Source organism: Leucopleurus acutus (genome assembly GCF_964270905.1).
Source record: "Leucopleurus acutus genome assembly, chromosome: 10".
NCBI lineage: Eukaryota > Metazoa > Chordata > Mammalia > Artiodactyla > Delphinidae > Leucopleurus > Leucopleurus acutus.
In genome coordinates this window covers 58,838,982-58,863,656 of record NC_139153.1, presented here as the reverse complement: position 1 = coordinate 58,863,656, position 24,675 = coordinate 58,838,982, and the positions used below count along the sequence as shown (strand labels likewise).

Here is a 24,675-nt window from a genome sequence, read left to right as displayed (position 1 = left end):
ACTGCATAGTTGGTAATAGGGTATATTTCTTTTTTTTATTTTTTTAAATAAACTCCAGAGTTTATTTAGATTTTACTACTTTTTCCGTCAATATTTTCTTTCTGTCCCACGGTTCAATCAAGAGTACTACATTGCATTTAGTTGTCATATTTCTTTATTCTTTCTTGTTTTTTTAAAAAAAATTTTATTGGAGTATAGTTGATTTACAATGTTGTATTAGTTTCAGGTGTACAACAAAGTGAATCAGTTATACATATATCCACTCTTTGGGTTTTTTTAGATTCTTTTCCCATGTAGGCAATCTATTTCTCAATTATTTACATTTAAAATGTTAATGCCATGTAATTAAGGCAATAGGGAAAAATGTGTGAATACAAACTATTACTTCTCAGACCTTCTAATGGAGGTGCAGGAGTCATCATAAGGAGAGCTGGGCTCACCTCTGTTACCTATTGTGGGCTTTCCTGGGTGTTGAGCTCTTCTGCTGCTGCCAAGTCTAGAGACAGCCTCTATCACTTTATAAGCTACTCCTGCTCATAAGCACTAGCTTTTATTCTGGGTTAAATTAAAATTTACCAACAAGCAATTCTCTGCACACAGAAAGCAGTTGGTAAATCTTTTCAATAAAGTAATGAAGAAAATGTGGATAGTGGTTTGACTGTCTGGACAGAGTAAGAATTATATTAGGCAGGAAATTTTAAGTAATAAATTTTACTACCTAAAATTTCAGCCAAATTGGCCATATTCTTAATGTTGAAAGATTAGACACATTTATGCCTACAAGTAGACTTCGCTTTAGGGTCTTAACTTTTTCTTTGGCCACCAGGATCTGTGGCCATTTTCTGGCATCATTGAGCAAGCATTAATTCAAGAATACACTTCACATTCAAGATGGTTTCACTCTTTGCTTGTAAATGTTGATATATCAGCCCTCTATGCATTCTGATTTGGAAAGTGCCTCTTGATTTTCACATCAGAAGGGTAATTTTTCAGGACAGAATTTATTTACTTATTTAATTGGGGTCAGGAGGTGACATTCCAGGGACAGAGGCAAAGAAATCTAACCAACACATTGCAACATTTGTTCATGGTGCAGCTCATAGGAAACAGTGGAGTTCAGCAAGGAGGCTGCTCACAAGTCAGGGCCCCTTCCACCAGCAGCCCAGGGCCCCTTCCGTTACCCCATAATCCTCTCTGCTCACTGTGACTCATCTCTGCTACACTGGGCCACAGAATGCAGTCAGGAACTCTGAACAAAAGCGACTGTTTTAAATGATGCACATGTGAAAGTAATTATATATTTTTAGAAATTTTTTTTGCCACAGGTGTTAAGAAATCTAAGTAGATACATAGGTATGATTAATCTAAAAATAAGTCTTTTTTTCTTACTCTAAAAATAATACACTATAGAAAATTTAGGTTAAAAAAAGGAAATTTAAATTACACTCCTATATTCACTCATTCTTTACTGTTTGTTACATATTTTACCAAGTTTTAAATCCATCATGATACACATCTTATTTAAAAAGATATAGACTGCTTTATAAAAATTCCTATAAGATTTTTCCACCATAAAAGTTTTTTTTTCAGTTCTTAATCATTAGGATAATACCTTGACAAAATGCAGAATTTAATATATTTTCATATGTGCCATTATAATTAACCATAAATATGTAGATTTGAAAAGGGACACTCCTTTTATAGCAACAGAAAAGAAGAAACTGCTTGCATGTCAATCCATATAGTCATGATATTTAAATATGGATATGGATGTTTAAATCCGTATAGTCATGATATTTAAATTTGGGGAGTGTCCATGTTCCCATATTCTATACAGAAAATAGAAAAAGGTCAAATGATGAGAAATAGAGCTCAGCATCATAAAGCCTAATTAAATTAATATGCATTATACGGCCTCAGATTTTGGTATTAGGTGATTATGTAAAGGGTACTTTAAGTTCAGGATTCTTGCTCCATAGGTTGCTCAGCCTGTCACGTCCAAATGGGCAGATGATAACATTTAAATATGCACGTGGAGCAGTGATTTGAGGACCCACTCATGTCAATTATAGATTGATGTTTTTCACTAATTTTCCATACCTCACATGTTAACAAGTATCCATTTATACCTTATCTTTAATGAACTGTGCACAATCTTTTAAATTAATAACATTTACTCCAAATTGTAAATCTTGTATCTCTGCTTATTCACTTATATTTTGAATTACTAATTCCTCTCTGTTACATTTTGGTTGTGCCATGGATACAGATCTGTATTTTTATAAAACAAACAGCTCCAATTCTCAGTTTCCTGGGAACACCCAGACTTAGATAGTATGTGAGGAGGCTCACAATCAGCTGCCCCAGAACCTCCTTTGCTGCTCAGGCTTCAGGAAAGAGCTGTGGGAGAGGAACAGGGAATGCTCTCCAGAATAATGGTGTCCTGCATTCGAAAGACTCATGGATGGAATCTCTCATTCAGGATTCCTTCAAAAATAGTTTGAAATAAACCAGTAGAAGTAAAAATCCAGTCATTCAGTGTGACACTTCAATCTGAATCTTTATACATCATGTTTCATGTATCACCAGATTGAAATTGTATTTGTCTCTTTTGGGCCCATAATTCATGGTGAAGTAACAAATATGCTGACTTCTGTGAATATCATGTATCCCTTTGGGCTTCATTGCAATTAAATTATTCAAGTTATTTTTGTAAAATTTAATATCAAATATTAAACTATTTTCTTACAATGATGTAAATATAAAATTTTAAATATTAAGTATTTTAAATAAATAGTATGAAAATATGATACAATTATATTTACTTCATATATAAAATATAATATATAATAATTTACTTATATTATTTATTGTATTAATGATTATTAAACATTTCATTAATGTTAAATTATTATTAAATTAATATTTAAGTATTAAATTTCTGATAACTTAAACTTTTTGGAACATGAATATTTGACTTACAGAAATCCCAAATCAGTTTTTGCAGTTTTAAAATATTTCCTACCTTATCAGAGTCATTATAACTGTTTTGGATAAGTCTGAATAGCTCATAATTCAATAAGGGTGCATTTTAAGTACAGTGCACAGATCAGCTTGTCTTATCAATACTTCAAATAAGAAACACCCTCTAATCTGAGATTGATAGCTAAGAATGGACAGTAATAGTCTATTGTCAGAGAAGAGAGCTGTTTATTAAAATGTATTTAATGTATGAACTGAAGAGCTAATTATAGGTCTATTCTGTAGTGACATTTTAGATGACACGTGTGTGGAATCAAGGAGGATAATATTAATACACTGTCTTGAAATGAATGAAATCAAAAAGAATTTTTGTACCCTATTCTAGGGCATTTGAGTGCGTCACTTCAAGTTGATTGCAGAACACAAATGCGTTCATTTTGTAATGAGGAGCTGGAATGATTATTATCCCCATGTGAAAATAAGCCCTGCTTTGATTAAGCTGTGAAAACAGCAAAGGAAAATGAAGCTACCTGGCAATCATGCCACCATGTTATTCAAGAGCAAACACAGTTCATTTGCAATAGTAAATAGAAATAGAAATTTGAGGAAATTGATTTTACAAATGGAGATGGGTTTTCTTAATATGGGCAAGAATTTATCAGTCCATTTTAATAGTAGTGTATACAAAGTATTTATCATAGGATTAATATCAAAGTTGTTATTGAGAAATATTGAGAAAAAATCACAGTGATGTATTCAATTTAGCTTTTAAAATAGATTTTTAAACTTTATTTATTTATTTATTTATTTACGGTACGAGGGCCTCTCATTGCTGTGGCCTCTTCCATTGCGGAGCACAGGCTCCGGATGTGCAGGCTCAATGGCCATGGCTCATGGGCCCAGCCGCTCCACAGCATGTGGGATCTTCGCAGACCAGGGCACGAACACGTGTCCCCTGCATCGGCAGGCGGACTCTCAACCACTGCGCCACCAGGGAAGCCCTAAACTTTATTTTTTATTTTTATTTTTTTCCCTGCGGTACGTGGGCCTCTCTCTGTCGTGGTCTCTCCCGCCGCGGAGCACAGGCTCCGGACGCGCAGGCTCAGCGGCCATGGCCCACGGGCCCAGCCGCTCCCTGCGCGGCATGTGGGATCCTCCCAGACCGGGGCATGAACCCGTGTCCCCTGCATCGGCAGGCGAACTCTCAACCACTGCGCCACCAGGGAAGCCCTAAGCTTTATTTTTAATGAAAGAAGAACTAAAGAAATTGTGCTTCTGAAGTATTTTAATAGCCAGTTGTAAACTTACTTTAAGGAGAAGCTAATTTTCTGCTCTTTACTATTTCAGAGGTTGCAATGAAATGGATATCTAATCCAGCTAGTTTTGATAATAAATTCAGATTATATTGCTTCAGGAAGAAACAGCCAAAATGAGCATGGCACCACCACTTCACTGCTTGCATTGCTCATTTGAAGTTAGATATACTTAACAGTGGTTTCAATTCTATTTTAAATCATGCACTCTTGAGTTCAACAATTTTAGATAATACTGGAACCTGCATTTCAGTATTTTAGATCAGAGATTTTTTTTACCGCAGGCCTCTCACTGCTGTGGCCTCTCCCACTGCGGAGCACAGGCTCCGGACGCGCAGGCTCAGTGGCCATGGCTCACGGGCCCAGCCGCTCTGCGACATGTGGGATCTTCCCTGACCGGGGCAAAAACCCGTGTCCCCTGCATCGGCAGGCAGACTCTCAACCACTGCGCCACCAGGGAAGTCCCTAGATCAGAGATTCTTAACCTTAATTATACATTTTCGAATCACCTGGTGAATTTTCAAAAATACTAGTGTCCAGTTACCATCCCAATTCAGCTCTATCATAATCTTTGAAGATGAGAACTAGGCATCAGTTAAAAGTTCCTGGGTGGTCTTCCTGGACGCTCAGGTTGAGAATAAGTTTTAGATGGATACATGGGAGCATGCTGATAAGCGGCCTACAGTCTTAATATGAAAGGTCAAAACTGTGCCAGCCATCTGCATTCTTGAAGGCAACACACAAGTTATGTACAGTCTACTTTTAGAACAGTGGGGATTTTATAAGTAAACATTGTGTTATAGAACCAGGCATTTTAAATTCATTAAAAAAAACTATGTTTAAATAATGGAAAATAAAATTTAGCCTTTTTTTGAACAAACAGTGCCTTTTTGAACAAGTGTGTTTAAACAGTTAAATCTCAAATTTGATTTTGTCTAAAATTCACCTAATCGAAAGTCCACAAAAAATTATAATCCACATGCATTTAACAACTCTCTTGAGGAGCCAATAAAACAAGTCATAGGAAAGTTCTTTCATTACTTAACTTTCTGCTAAGTTAATAATACAATCATTTTAACTGAATGGGAGGCAAAAGTTGAGTGATTTATTGTCAGAATCTTGAAATGAACTGATCACGTACAAAAAAATATATTCTATATGATATAGATTTGTGTTTTGAATGTACAAAAAGAATATTTTTAAAAAACACAAAGTACAGAGTATAAAATTAAAAGCTGGGAGAACATTTTCTTGCCAACATGGAAATACACCAACTAGGAAGATATATATACAGGAGCTATGCCACCTTAGTGTGTCTTCATAGAATTTCCAGAGTTTAGGGAGATTTTACCTTTATTAAAAGAGGGCATGGATTTATAAAAAAGACTAAGATACATTGTTCTAAAATAAGTGTGTTACACTTCATTTATCAAATATGTCATAATTTATTGAATGACTCAATGGGAACTGATATATATGAATTGCTGAAAAACTATGCCATTTGTTGAAAATGTAATTTTAATTATTGATGACTAATAACTGATGTCTTTTTGTATTGAACAAATTACTTAACCATACTGGTACCTTATCAAACATTTAGCTCAGTTGTAAGACATGCCAAGAAGAAGAAAAAAAGAGTAGGTCAATCTCTCTGGTGTCTGGTCATTGTCGAAGAAGATTTCAGGGACAACCCCCTCAGTCTCAGGGGACTGACAGACACCCAGGAGGCTTTCAGCATTTGGAAGTTCCAGCAGGGATAGGTCCAGTCATGGGCAAAGAGCTAAGATTCACGTTGCTGAGAAGACCAGGAAGAGCAAACAAAGAGACTAGAGTGGGTGCCCAGAGTCAGGCCAAACTTCGCCAGTTAAGGGCACAGTTCTCCATAAAAGTGTCCTCACTTTACACACAGACACAAGTTTGGGTTACCCCAGGTCACCCTTACTTCTGACCAGCTGGCTACAAATTTGGAGGTTCCCACTACCTCCTTAGGTTTGATAATTTGCCAGAATAACTCATAGAACTAAGGAAAGTGATATACTTACAGTTAACTTTATTATAGCAATAGGATAGATAGCAAAACCAGCAAAGGGAGAGACACATAGGGCAAGGTCTGGAAGGATCCCAAATGTGAAGCTTTCAAAACCTTCAAGGCAGTGTTATCCTCCTGGCAAAATTGATGTGTAGCAATGAAAAGTATTGCCAACCAGGGAAGCTTATGTAAATCTCAGTGCCCAGAGTTTTTTATCATTGTTTTATTATATAGGCATAATGGATTAGATCATCTTATCTCCATCCTCGTATCCTCCCCAGGGTGGACTGGTGTCACATGGTAAAGGCCCAAAACCTCTAATCTCATAGTTGATCTTTCTGGCATGACCACCCCCCAGCCTGAGTCATTTTGTTAGCATAAACTATCAGGTCAGGTGTGGTCAGAGGGGTGCACCATGCATAACCAAGACACTCCACTTACTCTAGGAAATTCCAGAGTTTAAAGGTTACCTTGTGGTAACCAGGGACAAAGGTGGCCAAAATTGTTTTCATACAAGTGTTGAGATGAGGGCACCAATCTGAAAAAGCAGGCAGAAGCTTGTGGGGCAAAATCAGAGGGAGCCAGAGCTGGTCAAGCAGTGAGGGTAGTATTCTGCTGAGTTTAAAGTCTGATTTGTATTTTTAACTCCCCAAACTTGTAGTTGGTCTGAGAATACAATCTGGGCTCATTTCTATTATCAAGTATAGAAATGACAGATGTTGTGAGTGGGGGTGGGGGGTGGCATGTGTAAGGAAATCCAGAAACTACAGGTTCAGTCTCTGTCTACAAAGGTATGCCACCAAGCCCACTGTCTTCACTGAATTAAAGACGTTATTGGACTTCTTTGAGAAGAGGATCATAAAATATTATTTTTTATCATCATTCTTATTCTTCCTTCCATTATTTCTCATAAAGCCCTTATGTGCATTTCAAAAGAAAAAGTTTATGACCTAATTCTGCAGGTTTTGATCGGTTCAGAATTTTATTCAACAATAATTGAAGTATTGTTTTTGGCTCATGTCAGAGAAGCTTCTACATTGTGTCCAATTATCATTCACCATTGTTTTTTTGAAAATCTTTCTAACTGGGTTATTTATTTCCTTTTAATTTAGATGGGATCTTAACTCCAAAGAAAGAAAAACATTACAAACTTAATTTAAAATATTGAGAACTTCTTTATTTGTCTACAGCAGCAAGATATTGTACAGCAGAGTAGAGAATAAAATATAAGTTAAAATTTCAAGCTACATATGCAATTTGTAGGGGATAATAATCAAGGGGTGATAATTAGAAATACAATAGTACACATAGAATCAAGTTATTATTAAATATGATAATATGTAAAATGTGCAGGGTAGGAGTTAAACAGACTAGACAGTTTAAAAATAAATAGCACCAGCTGATTAGCTCAAGATGGTGGAGTAGAAGGATGTGAGCTCACCCTCTTCTTACAAAAACACCAAAATCACAACTAACTGCTGAACAACCATTGTCAAAAACAATGCTGGAACCTACCAAAAAAAGACACCCTACATCCAAAGATAAATAAGAAGCCACAACAAGATGGTAGGAGGGGCACAATCACGATAAGATCAAATCCTATACCCACTGGTTGGGCAACCCACAAACTAGAAAACAATTATACCACAGAAGTTATCCCACAAGAGTGAAAGTTCTGAGCCCCACATCAGTCTTCCCAGCCTGGGGGTCCAGCAACAGGAGGAGGAGTCCCCAGAGAATCTGGCTTTGAAAGCCAGTGGGGTTTGATTTCAGGACTTTCACAGGACTGGGGGAAACAGAAACTCCACTCTTGGAGGGCACACACAAAGTCTTGTGTGCACCAGGATGCAGGGGAAGAAAGCAGTGACCCCATAAGACACTGGGCCAGACCTACATGCTAGTGTTGGGAGGTCTCCTGCAGAGGTGGGGGGATGGCTGTGGCTCACTGCGGGGACAAAGACACTGGCAGCAACAGTTCTGGGAAGTACTTATCGGTGTGAGCCCTCCTGGAGATCACCATTAACCTCACCAAACAGCCTGCATGCTCCAGTGCTGGATTGCCTCAGGCCAAAAAACTATCATGGAGGGAAAACAGCCCCATCCATGAGCAGACAAGTGGATTAAAGTTTTACTGAGCAGGGCCTTGCCGCCAGAGGGACAAGACCCAATTTTACCCACCCCCAAGTCCCTCCTATCAGGAAGCTTACACAAGCCTCTTAATAGCCTCATCCACCAAAGGGCAGACAATAGAAGCAAGAAGAAATAAAATCCTGCAGCCAGCAGAATGGAAACCACAATCAGAGAAAGAAAAAATGAAATGGCAGAGGAATATGTTCCAGTTGGAGGAACAAGATAAAACCCCAGAAAAACAACTAAGTGAAGAGGAGATAGGCAAATTTCCAGAAAAAGATTTCAGAATGATGATAGTGAAGATGATCCAGGATCTCAGAAAAGGAATGGAGGCAAGGATCAAGAAGATGCAAGAAATGTGACCAAGAAGAACTAAAGAACAGACAAACAGAGATGAACAATACAATAACTGAAATGAAAAACACACTAGAAGGAATCAATAGCAGTATAACTTAGGCAGAAGAACGGCTAAGTGTCTAGGAAGACAGAATGGTGAAAATCACTGCCATGGAACAGAATAAAGGAGAAAGAATGAAAAGAAATGAAGACAGTCTAAGAGACCTCTGGGACAACAATAAACATACCAATATTCACATTATAGGGGTCCCAGAAGGAAAAAAGAGAGAGAAACGTCCTGCGAAAATACTTGAAGAGACAATAGCTGAAAATGTACCTAACATGGGAAAGGAAACTGTTACTCAAGTCCAGGAAGCAGAGAGTCCCAGGCAGGGTAAACCCAAGAAGGAACATGCCGAGACACATAGCAATCAAATTGACAAAAATTAAAGACATAGAAAAATATTAAAAGCAACAAGGGAAAAACAACAAATAACATATAAGGGAATTCCCATGAGGTTATTGGCTGATTTCTCAGCAGAAACTCTGCAGACAAGAAGGGAGTGGGGTGATATATTTAAAGTGATGAAGGGGAAGAATCTACAACCAAGAATACTCCAGCCAGAAAGACTCTAATTCAAATTTGATGGCAAAATCAAAAGCTCCACAGATAAGCAAAAGCTAAGAGAATTCAGCACCACCAGACCAGCATTGCAACAAATGCTAAAGGAAATTCTCTAGGTGGGAAAGAAACCAGCAACTTTAAAAAACTTTGTACATATATAGACTGCTATGTCAACATGTCATGGGAACAGCAAACCCCCAAACTACAATAGATACACACATACAAATAAAAAATAACCAAAAGACAACAATAAAGATGGTCATCAAACCAAAAGAGAGGAGAGGAAGGAAAGAAAAAAGACCTACATAAACAAACCCAAAACAATTAAAATGGCAATAGGAACATACATATTGATAATTATCTTAAATATAAATGGATTAAATTCTTCAACCAAAAGACAGAGACTGGCTGAATGGATACAAAAATAAGACATGTGTATATGCTGTCTACAAGAGACCCAACTTCAGGCCTAGGGACACATACAGACTGAAAGTGAGAGGATGGAAAAATGTAAACCATGCAAATAGAAATCTAAAGAAAGCTGGACTAACAATACTCATATCAGACAAAATAGGCTTTAAAATAAAGACTGTTATAAGAGACAAAGAAGGACACTACATAATGATCAAGGATCAGTGCAAGAAGAAGATATAACAATTGTAAATATCTATGCACCCAACATAAGAGCATCTCAATATATAATGCAAATACTAACAGCCATAAAAGGAGAAATTGACAGTAACAGAGTAATAGTGGGGGACTTTAACACCCAAATTACAACAATGGACAGATTATCCAGACAGAAAATCAGTAAGGAAGTACAGACCTTAAATGACACATTAGACCAGATGGACTTAATTTATAGAGCATTCCATCCAAAAGCAGCAGAATACACATTCATCTCACATGCACATGGAACATTCTCCAGGATTGACCACATGCTGGGTCACAAAGCAAGCCTTGGTAAATTTAAGAAAACTGAAATCATATCAAGAAACTTTTCTGACCACAATGCTATAAGATTAAAAATAAACTACAAGAAAAAAATGTAAAAATCACAAGCACGTGAAGGTTAAACAATATGCTACTAAACAACAATGTATCACTGAAGAAATCAAAGAGGAAATAAAAAAATATCTGGCAACAAATGAAGATGAAAGTACAATGATCCAAAGCCTATGGGATGCAGCAAAAGCAGTTCTAAGAGGGAAGTCTATAGCAATAAAATCTTACCTCAGGAAAGAAGAAAAATCTCAAATAAACAACCTAAACTTACACCTAAAGCAACTAGAGAAAGAACAAACAAAAACTAGTTAGTAGAAGGAAAGAAATCATAAAGATCAGAGCAGAAATAAATTGAGGTGAAGAAAACAGTAACAAAGATCAGTGAAACTAAAAGCTGGTTCTTTGAAAAAATAAAGAAAATTGATAAACTTATAGCTAGACTCATCAAGAAAAAAAGGGAGAGGACTCAAATCAATAAAATTAGAAATGAAAAAAGAGAAGTTACTACAGACACCACAGAAATACAAAGGATTATAAGAGAATACTATGAGCAACTGTATGCTAATAAAACAGACAACCTGGAAGAAATGGACAGATTCTTAGAAAGGTACAATCTCCCAAGACTGAACCAGGAAGAAAGAGAATATATGAACAGACAATTCACAAGCACTGTAATTGAAACTGTGATTTTAAAACTCCCTACAAACAAAAGTCCAGGACTAGATGACTTCACAGGGAAATTTTATCAAACGTTTAGAGAAGAGTTAACACACATCCTTCTGAAACTGTTCCAAAAAATTGCAGAGGAAGGAAAACTCCCAAACTCATTCTATGAGCCACATTTACCCTGATACCAAAGCCAGACAAAGGTACCACAAAAAAAGAAAATTACATGCCAATATCACTGATGAACATACACACAAAAATCCTCAACAAAATACTAACAATCTGAATCCAACAATACATTAAAAGGGTTATACACCATGATCAAATGGGATTTATCTCAGTGATGCAAGAATTTTACAATAACCAGAAATCAGTGTGATACACCATATCAACAAATCAAAGAATAAAAACCATTTGATCATCTTAATAGATGCAGAAAAAGCTTTTGACAAAATTCAACACTCATGTGTGATAAAAACTCTCCAGAAAGTGGACATAGAGGGGACTTACCTCAATGTAATAAAGGTCACATATGACAAACCTACAGCTAACATCATACTCAACAGTGAAAAGTTGAAAGCATTTCCTCCAAGATCGGGAACAAGACAAGGATGTCCACTCTCACCACTTTTTTTTTTTTTTTTTTTTTTTTGCGGTACGCGGGCCTCTCACTCTTGTGGCCTCTCCTGTTGCAGAGCACAGGCTCCGGACACGCAGGTTCAGCAGCCATGGCTCACGGGCCCAACCACTCCACGGCATGTGAGTTCCTCCCAGACCGGGGCACGAACCCGTGTCCCCTGCTTCGGCAGGCGGACTCTCAACCACTGTGCCACCAGGGAAGCCCAACTCTCACCACTTTTATTCAACATAGTTTTGGAAGTCCTAGCCCTGGCAATCAGAGAAGAAAAGGAAGTAAAGGGAATCCAAATTGGAAAAGAAGTAAAACTGTCACTGTTTGCAGATGACATGATCCAATGCATAGAAAATCCTAAAGATGCTACCAGTAAAGTACTAGAGCTCATCAATGAATTTGGTAATGTTGCAGGATACAAAATTAACATGCAAAAATCTGTTACATTTCTGTACAAAAGCAATAAAAGATCAGAAAGAGAAATTCAAGAAACAATTCTATTGTTTGTTTCAATAGGAAACAAAAGAATCACAACAAAAACAATAAAATACCTAGGAATAAACTTGCCTAAGGAGACGAAAGACCTGTACTCCAAAAACTATAAGACACTGATGAAAGAAATCGAAAATGGCACAAACAGATGGAAAGATACACCATGTTTTTGGATTGGAAGAATCAGTATTGTCAAAATGACTATTCGATCCAAGGCAGTCTACAGATTCAATGCAATCCATATCAAATTACCGATGACATTTTTTCACAGAACCAGAACAAAAAATCTTAAAACTTGTATGGAGACACAAAAGACCCTGAATAGCCAAAGCAATCTTGAGAAAGAAAAATGGAGCTGCATGAATCTTGTTCTCTGACTTCAGACTACACTACGAAGCTATAGTCATCAAAACAGTATGGTACTGGCACAAAAATGGAAAAGGACAGAAAGCCCAGAAATAAACCCATGCCCTATGGTAAATTAATCTACAATAAAGGAAGCAAGACTATACAATGGAAGAAAGACAGTCTCCTCAATAAATGGTGCTGGAAGAACTGGACAGCTATATGTAAAAAATGAAATTAGAACATTCTTTAACACCATACACAAAAATAAACTCAAAATGGATTAAAGACCTAAATGTGAGACCAGATACTGTAAAACTCTTAGAGGAAAACATTGGAAAAAGACTCTCTGACATAAATCGCAGCAATATCTTTTTTGATCTGTCTCCCAGAGTAATGGAAATAAAAACAAAAATAAACAAATGGGACCTAAGTAAACTCAAAAGCTTTTGCACAGCAAAGGAAACCATAAACAAAACGAAAAGACAACCCACAGAATGGAAGAAAATATTTGCAAATGATGTGACCGACAAGGGATTTGTCTCCAAAATTTACAAACAGCTCATGCAGCTTAATATCATAAATACAAACACCTCAATCAAAAACTGGCAGAAGACCTAAATAGACATTTCTCCAAAGAAGACATACAGAGGGCCTAGAGGCAAATGAAAAGATGTTCAGTATCACTAATTATTAGAGAAATGCAAATCAAAACTGCAATGAGATATCACCTCACCCCAGCAGAATGGCTATCATCAAAAGATCCACAAACAACAAATGCTGGAGAGAGTGTGGAGCAAAGGGGACCCTCCTACACTGTTGGTGGGAATGTAAATTGGTGTGGCCACTATGGAAAACAGTATGGAGGTTCCTTAAGAAACTAAAAATACAACTACCATATGACCCTGCAATCCCACTCCTCAACATGTATCCAGAGGAAAACATGGTCTGAAAAGATATATGCACCCCAATGTTCACTGCAGCACTCTTTACAATAGCCAAGACATGGAAGCAACTTAAATATCCATCAACAGAGAAATGGAGAAAGAAGATGTGGTACATACATTCAATGGAATATTACTCAGCCATTAAAAACAATGACATAATGCCATTTGCAGCAACATGGATGGACCTAGAGATTGTCACATTGAGTGAAGTAAGTCCAGCAGAGAAAGAGAAATATTGTATGATATCACTTATATGCAGAATCTAAAAAAATGATAAAAATGAATTTTTTACAAAATAGAAACAGATTCATAGCCTTAGAGAGTGAACTTATGGTTACCAGAGGGATGGGTGACAGGGAGGGATAGTTAGGGAGTTTGGGATTAATATGTACACATTGCTATATTTTAAATGGATGACCAATAAGGACCTACTGTATAGCAAAGAGAACTCTGCTCAATATTATGTAGCAACCTAAATGGGAAAAGAATTTGAAAAATAATAGATATATGTATACATTTAACTGAATCTCTTTGCTGTACACCTGAAACTAACACAGTATTGTAAATCAACTATATTCCAATATAAAATAAAAAATAAAAAAATAAATTAAAAAAATAAAATAAAAATAAATAGCACCACCACCAAAGAGAGGAGTGTTATACTAATCACAGCATATTTAAATTACAGTGTGAGTCTTATTTCAAATTGTGGTGGCCTCACCTGGTAACATACAAGCTTGTAAAAAACACTCATTGCATGTTAAACTACTTGGAATGCTTTCTTGGCACAGCCTTAAGTTTGTTGGGCATTTTTTTAACCCTCCTGGAGCTTACAGAATAGCAGTAGTTCAAATAACTTAATCTTAGTCACAGAAGATAAAATTGCAAAACCACACTGTTATTTGGAAATTAGGTATATACATGAAGTAAGTTTGTGGGTACTAAACAAGGGTATGTATAAAAATGCAGTAAAGTTAAGAAAAATGCCCCAGGGTTTCCATATCTAGACTGAAAAAAGAAACTGGAAGAGGATTTAATTCTCATATTATAAAAACCAGCCATGGCCACAGACACACATTCCATTGTGCTGAATTTAAGTTAATAGAGAAATATCAAGCACGAACTATTGGGCCACAAATGTATTTCAGAATTTTTTCTCAAAGTTTCTACAATGTTCCTCATTATAGATTATTCATATATTTATCAACTGTCTTTCTGAATTTACCCATTTATATTTTCAATATGTACCACATTTTAAACATTCATATTTGTTGTTTATGTTAAGTTTGGACTTTGGAGATAGATTTTATTTGTTTCATGGTCCATATAGCCGGTTGGAAATACATACTTTCAAAAGCCACTTAGGGACTTCACCTAAGAACATCTTCAAGGACTAAAATGGATCTCACCACTCTGAGGAAAATTTTGGTATTTAGGACAAGTTCCCCAGTAACCAAGAGAAGCACTTCAAAAGTCCCAATGACCAAACCCATCTCTGGCTTGTGGGAGCACTACCAGAAAACATCATCATTTTTAAAATGAATCAAAATAGTGAGTGATCAAAAAATCTAATCCATAAGCATTTACTCATTGTTAGGGAAAATGTAAGTTTTTCTCAGTATGTTAAACAGTGTAAAATCATTAATTTGCCAAAATTTAACAGGTATCTTAAGTTTGGGTCTTTTGTACTTGAAACCTTAAACTGGTTTGTTTTACTGGTTCCTTCTCCTAATTGGTCCATTTCCATGCAAAAATAAGATGACCTTCCTTTTGAGAAAAAGATTTTGAAGTCTTAAATTTATCAGCAACATTACTTGTGTTTTGAAACACAAGAATTTTTTTCAATAAACAACATAGAATACTTCTACTTTAGATGATCACCAGTCATCAACTCTAATGTCTAAAATGAAGTCAAGGTTCAGACCATGTTAGGCCTTGTGTGGAATTCCTTGTTAAAAAATTTGGACTGATTTTGAGTATGCTACAAGAGCAAGTGAACAGGCCTAATCAATTGCATTTGGACAAGTTCCTCTCTCAAGAAGGTGGAGAAGAGTAGGGAATGTATACATACACACACATGTATATACACACACACAGTAGGGAATATATATATGTATATGTACAATAGAACATATATACATTATGGCATATATATACATATATATATACATATATATGTATATAGGCTTAAAATCATAGAAAAACACAAAAGATAATAAGGTAGCTGAGTTCTCTAGGCAAAGAGGATAATGGCTTTCCAGGGAATAGAATTAGTGGAGATAGGAAGAAATGAGTGAGTTAAACACATATTAAGGAAGAAAAGAAAAACTTTATTATTGCTTAGATCTACTGAGTAAAATTGAGAAGATGCCAAGGGTTTTCGATGTATAACTAGGTAAGTTGTAGGTAATAGCCTTATTCACTGAAATACGAAACTTAGAGTATTAAGTAGCATGGAGAAAAAGATGTTTAATTTTGAAAAAGTTGAGTTTGAGAAACTTGAGGAGATATCCCACAGGCATTTAGATATGCATGTCAGAAGCTCAGAATAGTTTCTGACAATTAAAATGTGCCATCAGTATGTAGATGAAGAGACTTGCTGACTTGCCAAAGAGGCCTTTCAACAAGAAAGAGGCAGAACTAGAACTCAAAAGCATTCCTGGCTATAGGACTCATAGGACTTCCATTCAAACTGAAGGGATCCATCTGAGGGAGGTCTACAACTTCTTTTTGTGTACAAAATGAAGATGTAAAATATTTAAATTTAATTAATTTATTCAATAAGTAATTACTGAGTACCTGTCATGTGTGTCTTAAAACTCCAGAGTTGGGAATGGAGTACAGTCCTTTATTATTCTCTAAATGGGTTATCTCAAGTGTTACTTGTTTCTAACAGGGAATGTCTAATTGAAAATTCGTGACAGTGGTAATAGCTGTAATTGCTTCCCAGATGCTGCCTGAATTTTCAGAGAGTATAAATGATAGAGAACTGAAATTTCACCCTTCTTAGAACATAACTCATTATGTTCATCTCTGAAAAGAAATGTTGATCATCCATATTTCTCCTTCAGTACTATTCTGTTTTACCCTTTGCATCTTAAAACAATAAACTCTGCAATTACATATAGTGACAATACAAATTGTGTGGATGAAATTGTTGAACCATTAGGTTCTAATATTCCATTAATATCTAAAGATGCTCAGAGCAGATCAGTTACCCCTGCCTTCCACTTTAAACACTTAGATTTGCACCTTAGCAAATTCACTTCAAGCAGCCTACATTTTTGCTAACAAAATTAAAGCTACAATCTCCTGATTTAGCTAATCAATTGTTTGTTGTTGGAATCACCAACTATTATTATTATTTTTTTTTAAGATTTAATTTTATTTACTTTTGGCTGTGTTGGGTTTTCATTGCGGTGCTTGGGCTTCTCCTTACGGTGGCTTCTCTTCTGGAGCACAGGCTCTAGGTGCACAGGCTCAGTAGTTGTGGTGCATAGGCTTAGTATCTCTGTGGCACGTGGGATCTTCCAGGACCAGGGATTGAACCCATGTCCCCTGCATTGGTAAGTAGATTCTTATCCACTGCCCCACCAGAAAAGTCCTGGAATCACCAATTATTATATAATCAGAAGGGAGTAAAATAAATTGTCTTATTTTCTAACCAAGAAAAGAAAAGGAAAAAGAGTGGAAATCAGCAGCTTCTTTCAGATGAAAAGGATAGTGGAAAGATGGTGAGACAATTACAAATAAAAATTCTGGGCTTTCCCAACAACTAAACTTTCTGAGCTATAGTTTTCTCATCTTTAAAAAGAAGACAACATTAGCACCCATCTTGGAAGAAAATTTTATTAGCTAATAATACACATAAAATGCCTAGCAGTATGCTTGACACCTAGAAGTATCTTCATTTTTGAGGTAGGATAGGTATTTTAAAATTAAAGAAAATGGACATTGTTATTTTAGTGAGTTACAACAGCAACTACAAAACATCTAACCTAACATATTCCCTTTGGGAATAAATAGCCATAAAGCAACATGTACTTAAATATTTGAAATATGCTTTTAAATAGAAAGATATTTTTCTAAGAAATGAGAAACCTAAGCCCAACAAACTGAGTGGCTCAGAGCCAGTGTGAACGTTAATCAACCTGTTGTAATGCTCTTAAATGATTAAAACCAAAGACACTAGTGGCTTGTAATAGTAGAGATTAATTTAGATTTCTTACATTAGTTGTGTTTTTTGCAAATTGGTTTACAGTATACCAAAAATAAATAGCAAGAGCTGTCCTTTTTTGTTGTAGTGTGATTAAAAAAATTTTTTTGAGATTCTTTTTCAGATCTCAGAAATATAAATAACTAGCTATCTAGGTCTAGCAAAGTGTGAGCATAAGAGCTATGTCCTCGGTAATCTTTATGACACCCCATATCCTTTCTGAACTATTCTCTAAAGTTAGTTTATTTTGAAGGTGGCATGTTAAACCTACTTCCAGAGAGATAGATAAGCATTAAAAGTTTACTTTCCAGATAAATAATGCTGACTTTTCATAAATTGGTGCCTTGTTCTTGTGCTTCATTTTTTCGCCCCCAACAACCTCAATGTTTATAGTATCTCTGGAGCACTCATTTTGCAAGTTTAAAAATCATCAAGATTTTTCTTTCCCACTCTGAATGCTCCCCAAAGTATCTAGTCCCATGGCAGGAATGAGAGAACATTGAGATATAAATGCCACTTAATAGTCCTGATTCTGCTGAGAACAGAATATTTGAAATGCAATAGCTTTTTAAGTCACTAGAGTAACATTTAATGCACAAGAAGAGTTACCTGGGTAATTTACACCACTTTATGAAAATAAAATGTTCCTCAATGATGCTTATTAGCATGTAATGGAGATTACACACTATGCATTCCGTAAAACTTGAATCAACTGGGTAAAAAAATCAGTCTGAGTTTAAAAAAACAGAGATGGGATAACTTTTTAAAAGAAATATTGATATATTTCAAATATATAAAACACTATAACCTAATTCTAACAATGTGTTTCTGAATGAGTCCTGTTTTACTTATTTTGCATAATTGATTTTTAAATTCCTTTTTAGTTAATAACATCATTTATTTATATTTAGCTTACAAGTATTTATGGTGTCCTTACTACTTCTTTGTCACTGTAGAAAGTCTTTCCTTTCATAGATCTTAGAATCCAGTTTAAAAAACCAGACCAGATGATACAAAATAATTAATACAGGAAAGTTTCTAAAGAATGTGAGTTCTCCTAAATAGGTTAAACAGTACCTGAATTCTTAGTTATGCCATATATTTGCTCAGAAAATTACTTCTTTGAAATGATTCAGTGTTAGAGTTCTATCCAAGTTCAATTGAATGATGGAAGTTAGTAGCTCCCTTCTCTACGCTTTCCTCAGCATTTTCTTCAAATATCAGTTACAATTGTGCTATAATCTATGACATTTCATGTTAGTGTTGTCCTGTAATCTCCTTAAGGCTCCTTAAACTATCTTCATATGCAGGGTTTAATACAAGGACTGGTATAGGAGATCTTTAGTGAAGAAAAAACAAGAAAATGTTATCTAATGAATGTTTTATTTGACCCCTTTCCTTCCTATTCATATACCATATGGCACATTAAAATCTGGATTGGGAAACCCAGAATTGGAAATTCAATCAAGTCAGTTGAACTCTATTTTTCATATCTTCATTTGCTTTTTCCAGATCCACAATTCTGTAAACCATTCCAGTAATTTCCAATTTGACAAACAGTTATTTTGCACCTTCTCTAAGGAATAATGTATTTATTTGCTCTGTTTACATGCATAGACTACCTAGTGTCTCTCAGATGACAATCATCCTGATACTGAGAGAACTTACTTCATCATTTTCCGAAAGTAAAAAGAAATATCTCTAAACCTTATTGTTTGTAATGATTTCTTTAATGACGTCCTTCATGGGAATAGAAACAATTGGCCAGGACTCCAAAATTTGTGTGAAGTCCCAAAACATTTAAATACACTTTGCTGAATAGTTGAAGCCCAAGAAGACAGATAAATTCTAAGTCCATTCCTGGGCCTTTATAACTTCACATTTTAGAGAATTCCCATCATCAAGTCTTTATAATGATTTGTCTATTCCTATGTGCAAGGTTCCATGATGGACTCAAGTTAGAATCCCTCTGGATTTCTAAGAATCACTTCTATCTCTGAAGTAATCCAAGAGCTTCTGGTGAGCAGTGAGGATATTGGCTGACCACACAAGCTCAATGGCACACTATAAGATTCATGACAAAGGAAAAACATTCCAGTCAGTGCTCTCCAGTCCAGACACAAAGACCATAACTTCACTGAGAGAAGCTGGCTTGTATTGTAATGTGGTGACTTAAATGTGTGTCTAAATATAAACATTATGATATTAGGAAAAATATAGACCAAGGAAATTTGGCACAAATAGAAATAGTATTTCCCTGATCTCAATTATTATTGAGAACATGTAAACAATGGGCCCAAGATCTGAATTAAGTGAAATTATCCTTTATTTCCTCTGCTAATGGTAAGGAATCTTAGAAAATCTAAAACTTACTTTGCCTGGTTAGGAATTCATTTTAGCTGCCTTTTTGATTACTACTGAAGCTGAATCCAGTCTCTGTACCCCGACACCAAATTAAATCTCAGAGACAAATTTTGGGTGAAGTAGAAAAGAATAGCTTTATCACTTTGCCAGGCAAAGGGGGCAACAACTGGCTGATGCCCTCAAAACTGTGTGTACCAACTTGGAGAGGGTAATGAGAAGTTTTATAGTAATGGTTCCAAGAGGAGTGATCATCTTGTGGACATACTTCTGATTGGTTGGTGGTGAGGTAAGTAGGAGTCAATATCATCAACCTTCAGGTTCCAACTGGTCTGGGGTCTATGTGCTTGTGGGCAGCATACCATCTTTAACTATTAACTTCTTCCACCTCGTGGGGGTTTCAGTAACTGCAAAACAGCTCAAAGATATTGCTGTGTGTATCCCTTGATGGGGAACTAGGACCTTGCCCCAAAGCTGCACTATTGTTTCTCTTGACTATTTCACCCTTGTCTCTGCATCCTCTCCCTTCCCTAATTAACAACTGCTTGAATCTGCCCTTTGGAACTCAGTGAAGGCCATGGAGGCTGAATGAAGCCTATTTCTTGTAGTCAAACAAATGGGGGACACAAAAGGCTTTTGTGTCTTTTGTGGCACAGGAGCCCCACAGGGCCCTGCTCAGTATCACTATTATGCTGGGCTAATAGTATTTCCCATTTTCCTAGCCTTCAGCAAGGAGGAAAGAGCATAGTATTAATTCACATACCAATAGAGAGTTATGAAAGAGCATATTTTTGTGCAATGAAAAAAGTTTTAACACTTTTTGTAATAGGACTCCGCTATGATTGTTTCATTGAATCTAATAGTGAAATACTTTTGATATTTAGCTAACTAAACCTCGTGAGTAAGAAGTCTGACTTCATAACAAATATATAAGATTCCTATTTATAGAACTTTTAAAATTAATGTTGAATTTCTTCAGCTCAATTGTTAGTGGTTTTGTTTTGTTTTGTTTTGTTTTTGCGGTACGCGAGCCTCTCACTGCTGTGGCCTCTCCCGTTGCGAAGCACAGGCTCCGGACGCGCAGCCTCAGCGGCCGTGGCTCACAGGCCCAGCCGCTCCGCGGCACGTGGGATCCTCCCGGACCGAGGCACGAACCCGCGTCCCTTGCATCGGCAGGCCGACTCTCAACCACTGCCCCACTAGGGAAGCCCCAACTGTTAGTGTTTTTAAGATTGTCATTGGAAGCTCTTTATGCCTCCTACTTCCCACATTTAGTGGATTATGTGATCCGCTATGCACTGCATATTTTTCCAGGTGCTGGGGATACAGCAGTGAACAGTGTCACTCTCCATTTTAATGTTGGTCAACAGTTGTAAAATGTAAGGTTTTGGGCTTCCCTGGTGGCGCAGTGGTTGAGAGTCCGCCTGCCGATGCAGGGGACACGGGCTCGTGCCCCCATCCGGGAAGATCCCACGTGCTGCGGAGTGGCTGGGCCCGTTAGCCATGGCCACTGGGCCTGCGTGTCCAGAGCCTGTGCTCTGCAATGGGAGAGGCCACAACAGTGAGAGGCCCACGTACAGCAAAAAAAAAAAAAAAAAAAAAAAAAAAAAAAAAGTAAGGTTTTAGTCCATCAATTTGCTGCCCTGGAGTTTTAGATAAAGTCAAATAAAACCAAGTCAGTGAGTTTTCATTAGGCATATTTATTTGCTTGGTGGTAATTCCCCAAGATTATGCCAGTTTAAAAGTTCTGACAAATCTGGGGGTAAATGTGGCAGGTAAGGCTGTCACTCTGCCTACTGTTGTTTCACTGTTTTGCAGGAACATTCAGATCTAAGAAACAATCCAGGACTTCCATCCCCTGGGAAAACTTGAAACCTATATCATTGCAGCTCCTAAAGCCCATAGATTGCAACCCAGGGATCTTTAACACTCTAGAACAAATGAAGCAAAAAGTGGTGCATTCCCTTTGTTAAAAATTAGTAATAAAACGGGGTAGATTTTACCTCCAAGAGGATAAAGGCACTGACATATTCTTGATTATTCATAGACAAAGTGTAAAATTCATATTATATAAGGCTGACAAGGTACTTTCTAGCTTTCAGACAAGATCCATTGTCCCTTCCAGTACATCAGAGAAACTTTTCTTTATTTCCAGTCAAGTACATACATAAAATTCTTCTCCAAAATGTCTCTGTTGAGAAAGTCTAGCAGCTTAGGGGTAAATTACTGTCTTCAAGAGATCACATGAAAAAGACCAACATCTATAATCTCCCCCCAAAAAAGGCAACATGATCTAGAGCGGGTCCTGTAAACCTTTCTTGTAAAAGCCCAGAGTGTAAATACTTCAGGCTTTGCAGGCAGTATGGTCTCTGTTACAATTACTCAAGTCTTCCTTTGTAGAGTGAAGGCAGCCACATACAATATGTTAATAAGTAAATGTACCTGTATTCAAGTAAAACTTCATTTACGAAAACAGGCGGCTGGCCAAATTTGGCTCAAAGGCCTTAGTTTGCCAACCCCTGATCTAAGTAGATCTGTATTCTGACTGAAGGTAACACATCTCATATTTATTTAGGATCTCACTTCTATTTTGTGTCCTATCATATATTGAAATAATCATAAGCATGTACCTTAAATAGTGAAAGAGATGTAATTTTTCATTTATCATCAGATTTCACTTGTAATAAAAGTATCCTGTTGAAGGATATCCTCAGAAACCTAATGTTCACCCTTTAATGCTATTTTCCCCTATATTGATCTAACTTTTGTTCATTTTTCTATATTATAGATCATTATTCCTTTCCTTATAGTATAGTAAGTACAATTTAAATTTTTCTTATTGTTTTTGCTAAAAACATTCTTAGAGGCACTTGAACTATCCAGGGGCATATGCCCTACATCAGTGGCCTCAATCTGCAGTGATTTTACAGTTACTTCCATTACCACCACCTTGTACACCAGCTATCAATGTCAGTTTGTCTACTTCTAGTAATCCCTTTTCTTATATCCATACTTCCTCCCTCCGTAGCCCAATGCATAAAATCTGCTTTCTAATGAAGAACTGAATTCTTTCTGATTGAAAGACCCAGATAACCTAGTTTCTGGAACCACTTAAGTCACCATAAACCACTTGGCCCTTTGAAGGAGCACTACATTTCCCTTCTGCATACATAGACTTTAAGAAAGCTATTTTCCACAACACTCAAAAGGTTGGCTGCTTGTTTCTTGTCTGTTGGCCAGGTCCCAGAGCATTGAGGTTACTGGAAGTCAGATTAACAGGTAAATGAGGAATTTTCCTAGTGTACTAATACCTCTTTATTTTCCAACTTGTTTTTCAAAAAACTGATAGATTTTTCTTTACTGATTTTGCTACTCCATATCCTCTTCTGTCTCACTGACTTGGATAGTTTAGCACAATGAACCTCAACACTGGACGCTGAGTCATCTAGGCAAGCACTGAAAAAATACCAAACCCTAGGTCTCACCCTCTAGAGTTTCTATGTTAATCAAGGGCTGAGAACCACTGGTTTCCTATATCCAGGTCTTTTAGGAGTCTGTGGAAAGGATTAGGGAGGGGCGGTTTACCTTGATGCTCTTCTTTCTATTTAACACATAATAAATGGACTTTAACTTTCTCTGCTTTGAAAAATGCCCTGCAAGTTTAATTCCAAGTGGCTGTATTTCAAAATATATACTTTTTTGTATGATCTCACCATATGGAAAATGTAGTAAGTCTAGAGCCCTCAGTGTTAAGATCCTTTATTCTCTTTTCGGCTATTGCATCTTAAACAACTGTTTTTGATAACTGTGAAGCCAAGTGAATGCTACTGTCTTTCTCTTGTTCATAGCACCAGAAGAATGGGCCATGACCCGCTCCAGCCTGAAGGCACCACCACCAAGGTCAGCCCGAGGGGGATACAGGGAGCACCCCTATAGTAGATACTGAGGGTTCTCCTCGCCTGTGACCTCACCTCAAAGACAATTCATAGCCTGTGGTCTCCACATAAACAGCAACATGACAAGTAATAGTCCTTTTTTTTGTTCCTATTCTAGGGATAACTGCTCATGGTTGCTCCCATATATTTGTTGTATTTCCCTGATACTGTTGGCGTGACACTGACACTAGTATTATTTTATGAAACAGACTAAAAGAAGCATTGGCAAGCATTGTCTATAAACCATTCAGTAGGATGATATTCTCTTGGTTGTTTTCATTGTTGTGTGTAATCATTTTTTTCTCTCTCTTTTTTTTTTAAAGAAAGAGCATGAATCTGTTAACAGATTTTGAGTCTTAACAACTAGCAAAAACTTTGTTTAGGGTTGCTAAAAAACTGTAACACGATATTTGAACTAGCTATAATAAAGTTGTAGATAAGATGTTTTAACCTGTCTTTTAATAACTGTTAGTTAGTTGAAGCTGTTCGATATTAAATTTGTAAATTTAATTTTAAATGCTGTTTTAATGGGGTTGAAAACAAGCAGCTACTGTATGTATGTAGCTAACTGAATTTGTTTAGTGTTTTAACCTGTATTTGTTAAAAAAGAAAAACACACACACATAAAGTTCCATGTGTAAGCTTCTCTAAATAGGAAACCA

General features: G+C 36.5%; 1 protein-coding gene across 1 annotated transcript in view; it reads left to right on the top strand.

Moving 5' to 3' along the window:
- Positions 1-24,024, top strand: part of KHDRBS2 (KH RNA binding domain containing, signal transduction associated 2) — a gene marked incomplete at both ends in the record, with an annotated part of 704,484 nt that extends 680,460 nt beyond the window's left edge. Inside the window, one exon of the mRNA XM_082848563.1 lies at positions 23,927-24,024. Within this exon, the coding sequence (XP_082704689.1) occupies positions 23,927-24,024 (98 nt within the window). The remainder of the gene's footprint in view (positions 1-23,926) is intronic.
- Positions 24,025-24,675: the final 651 nt, after the last annotated feature.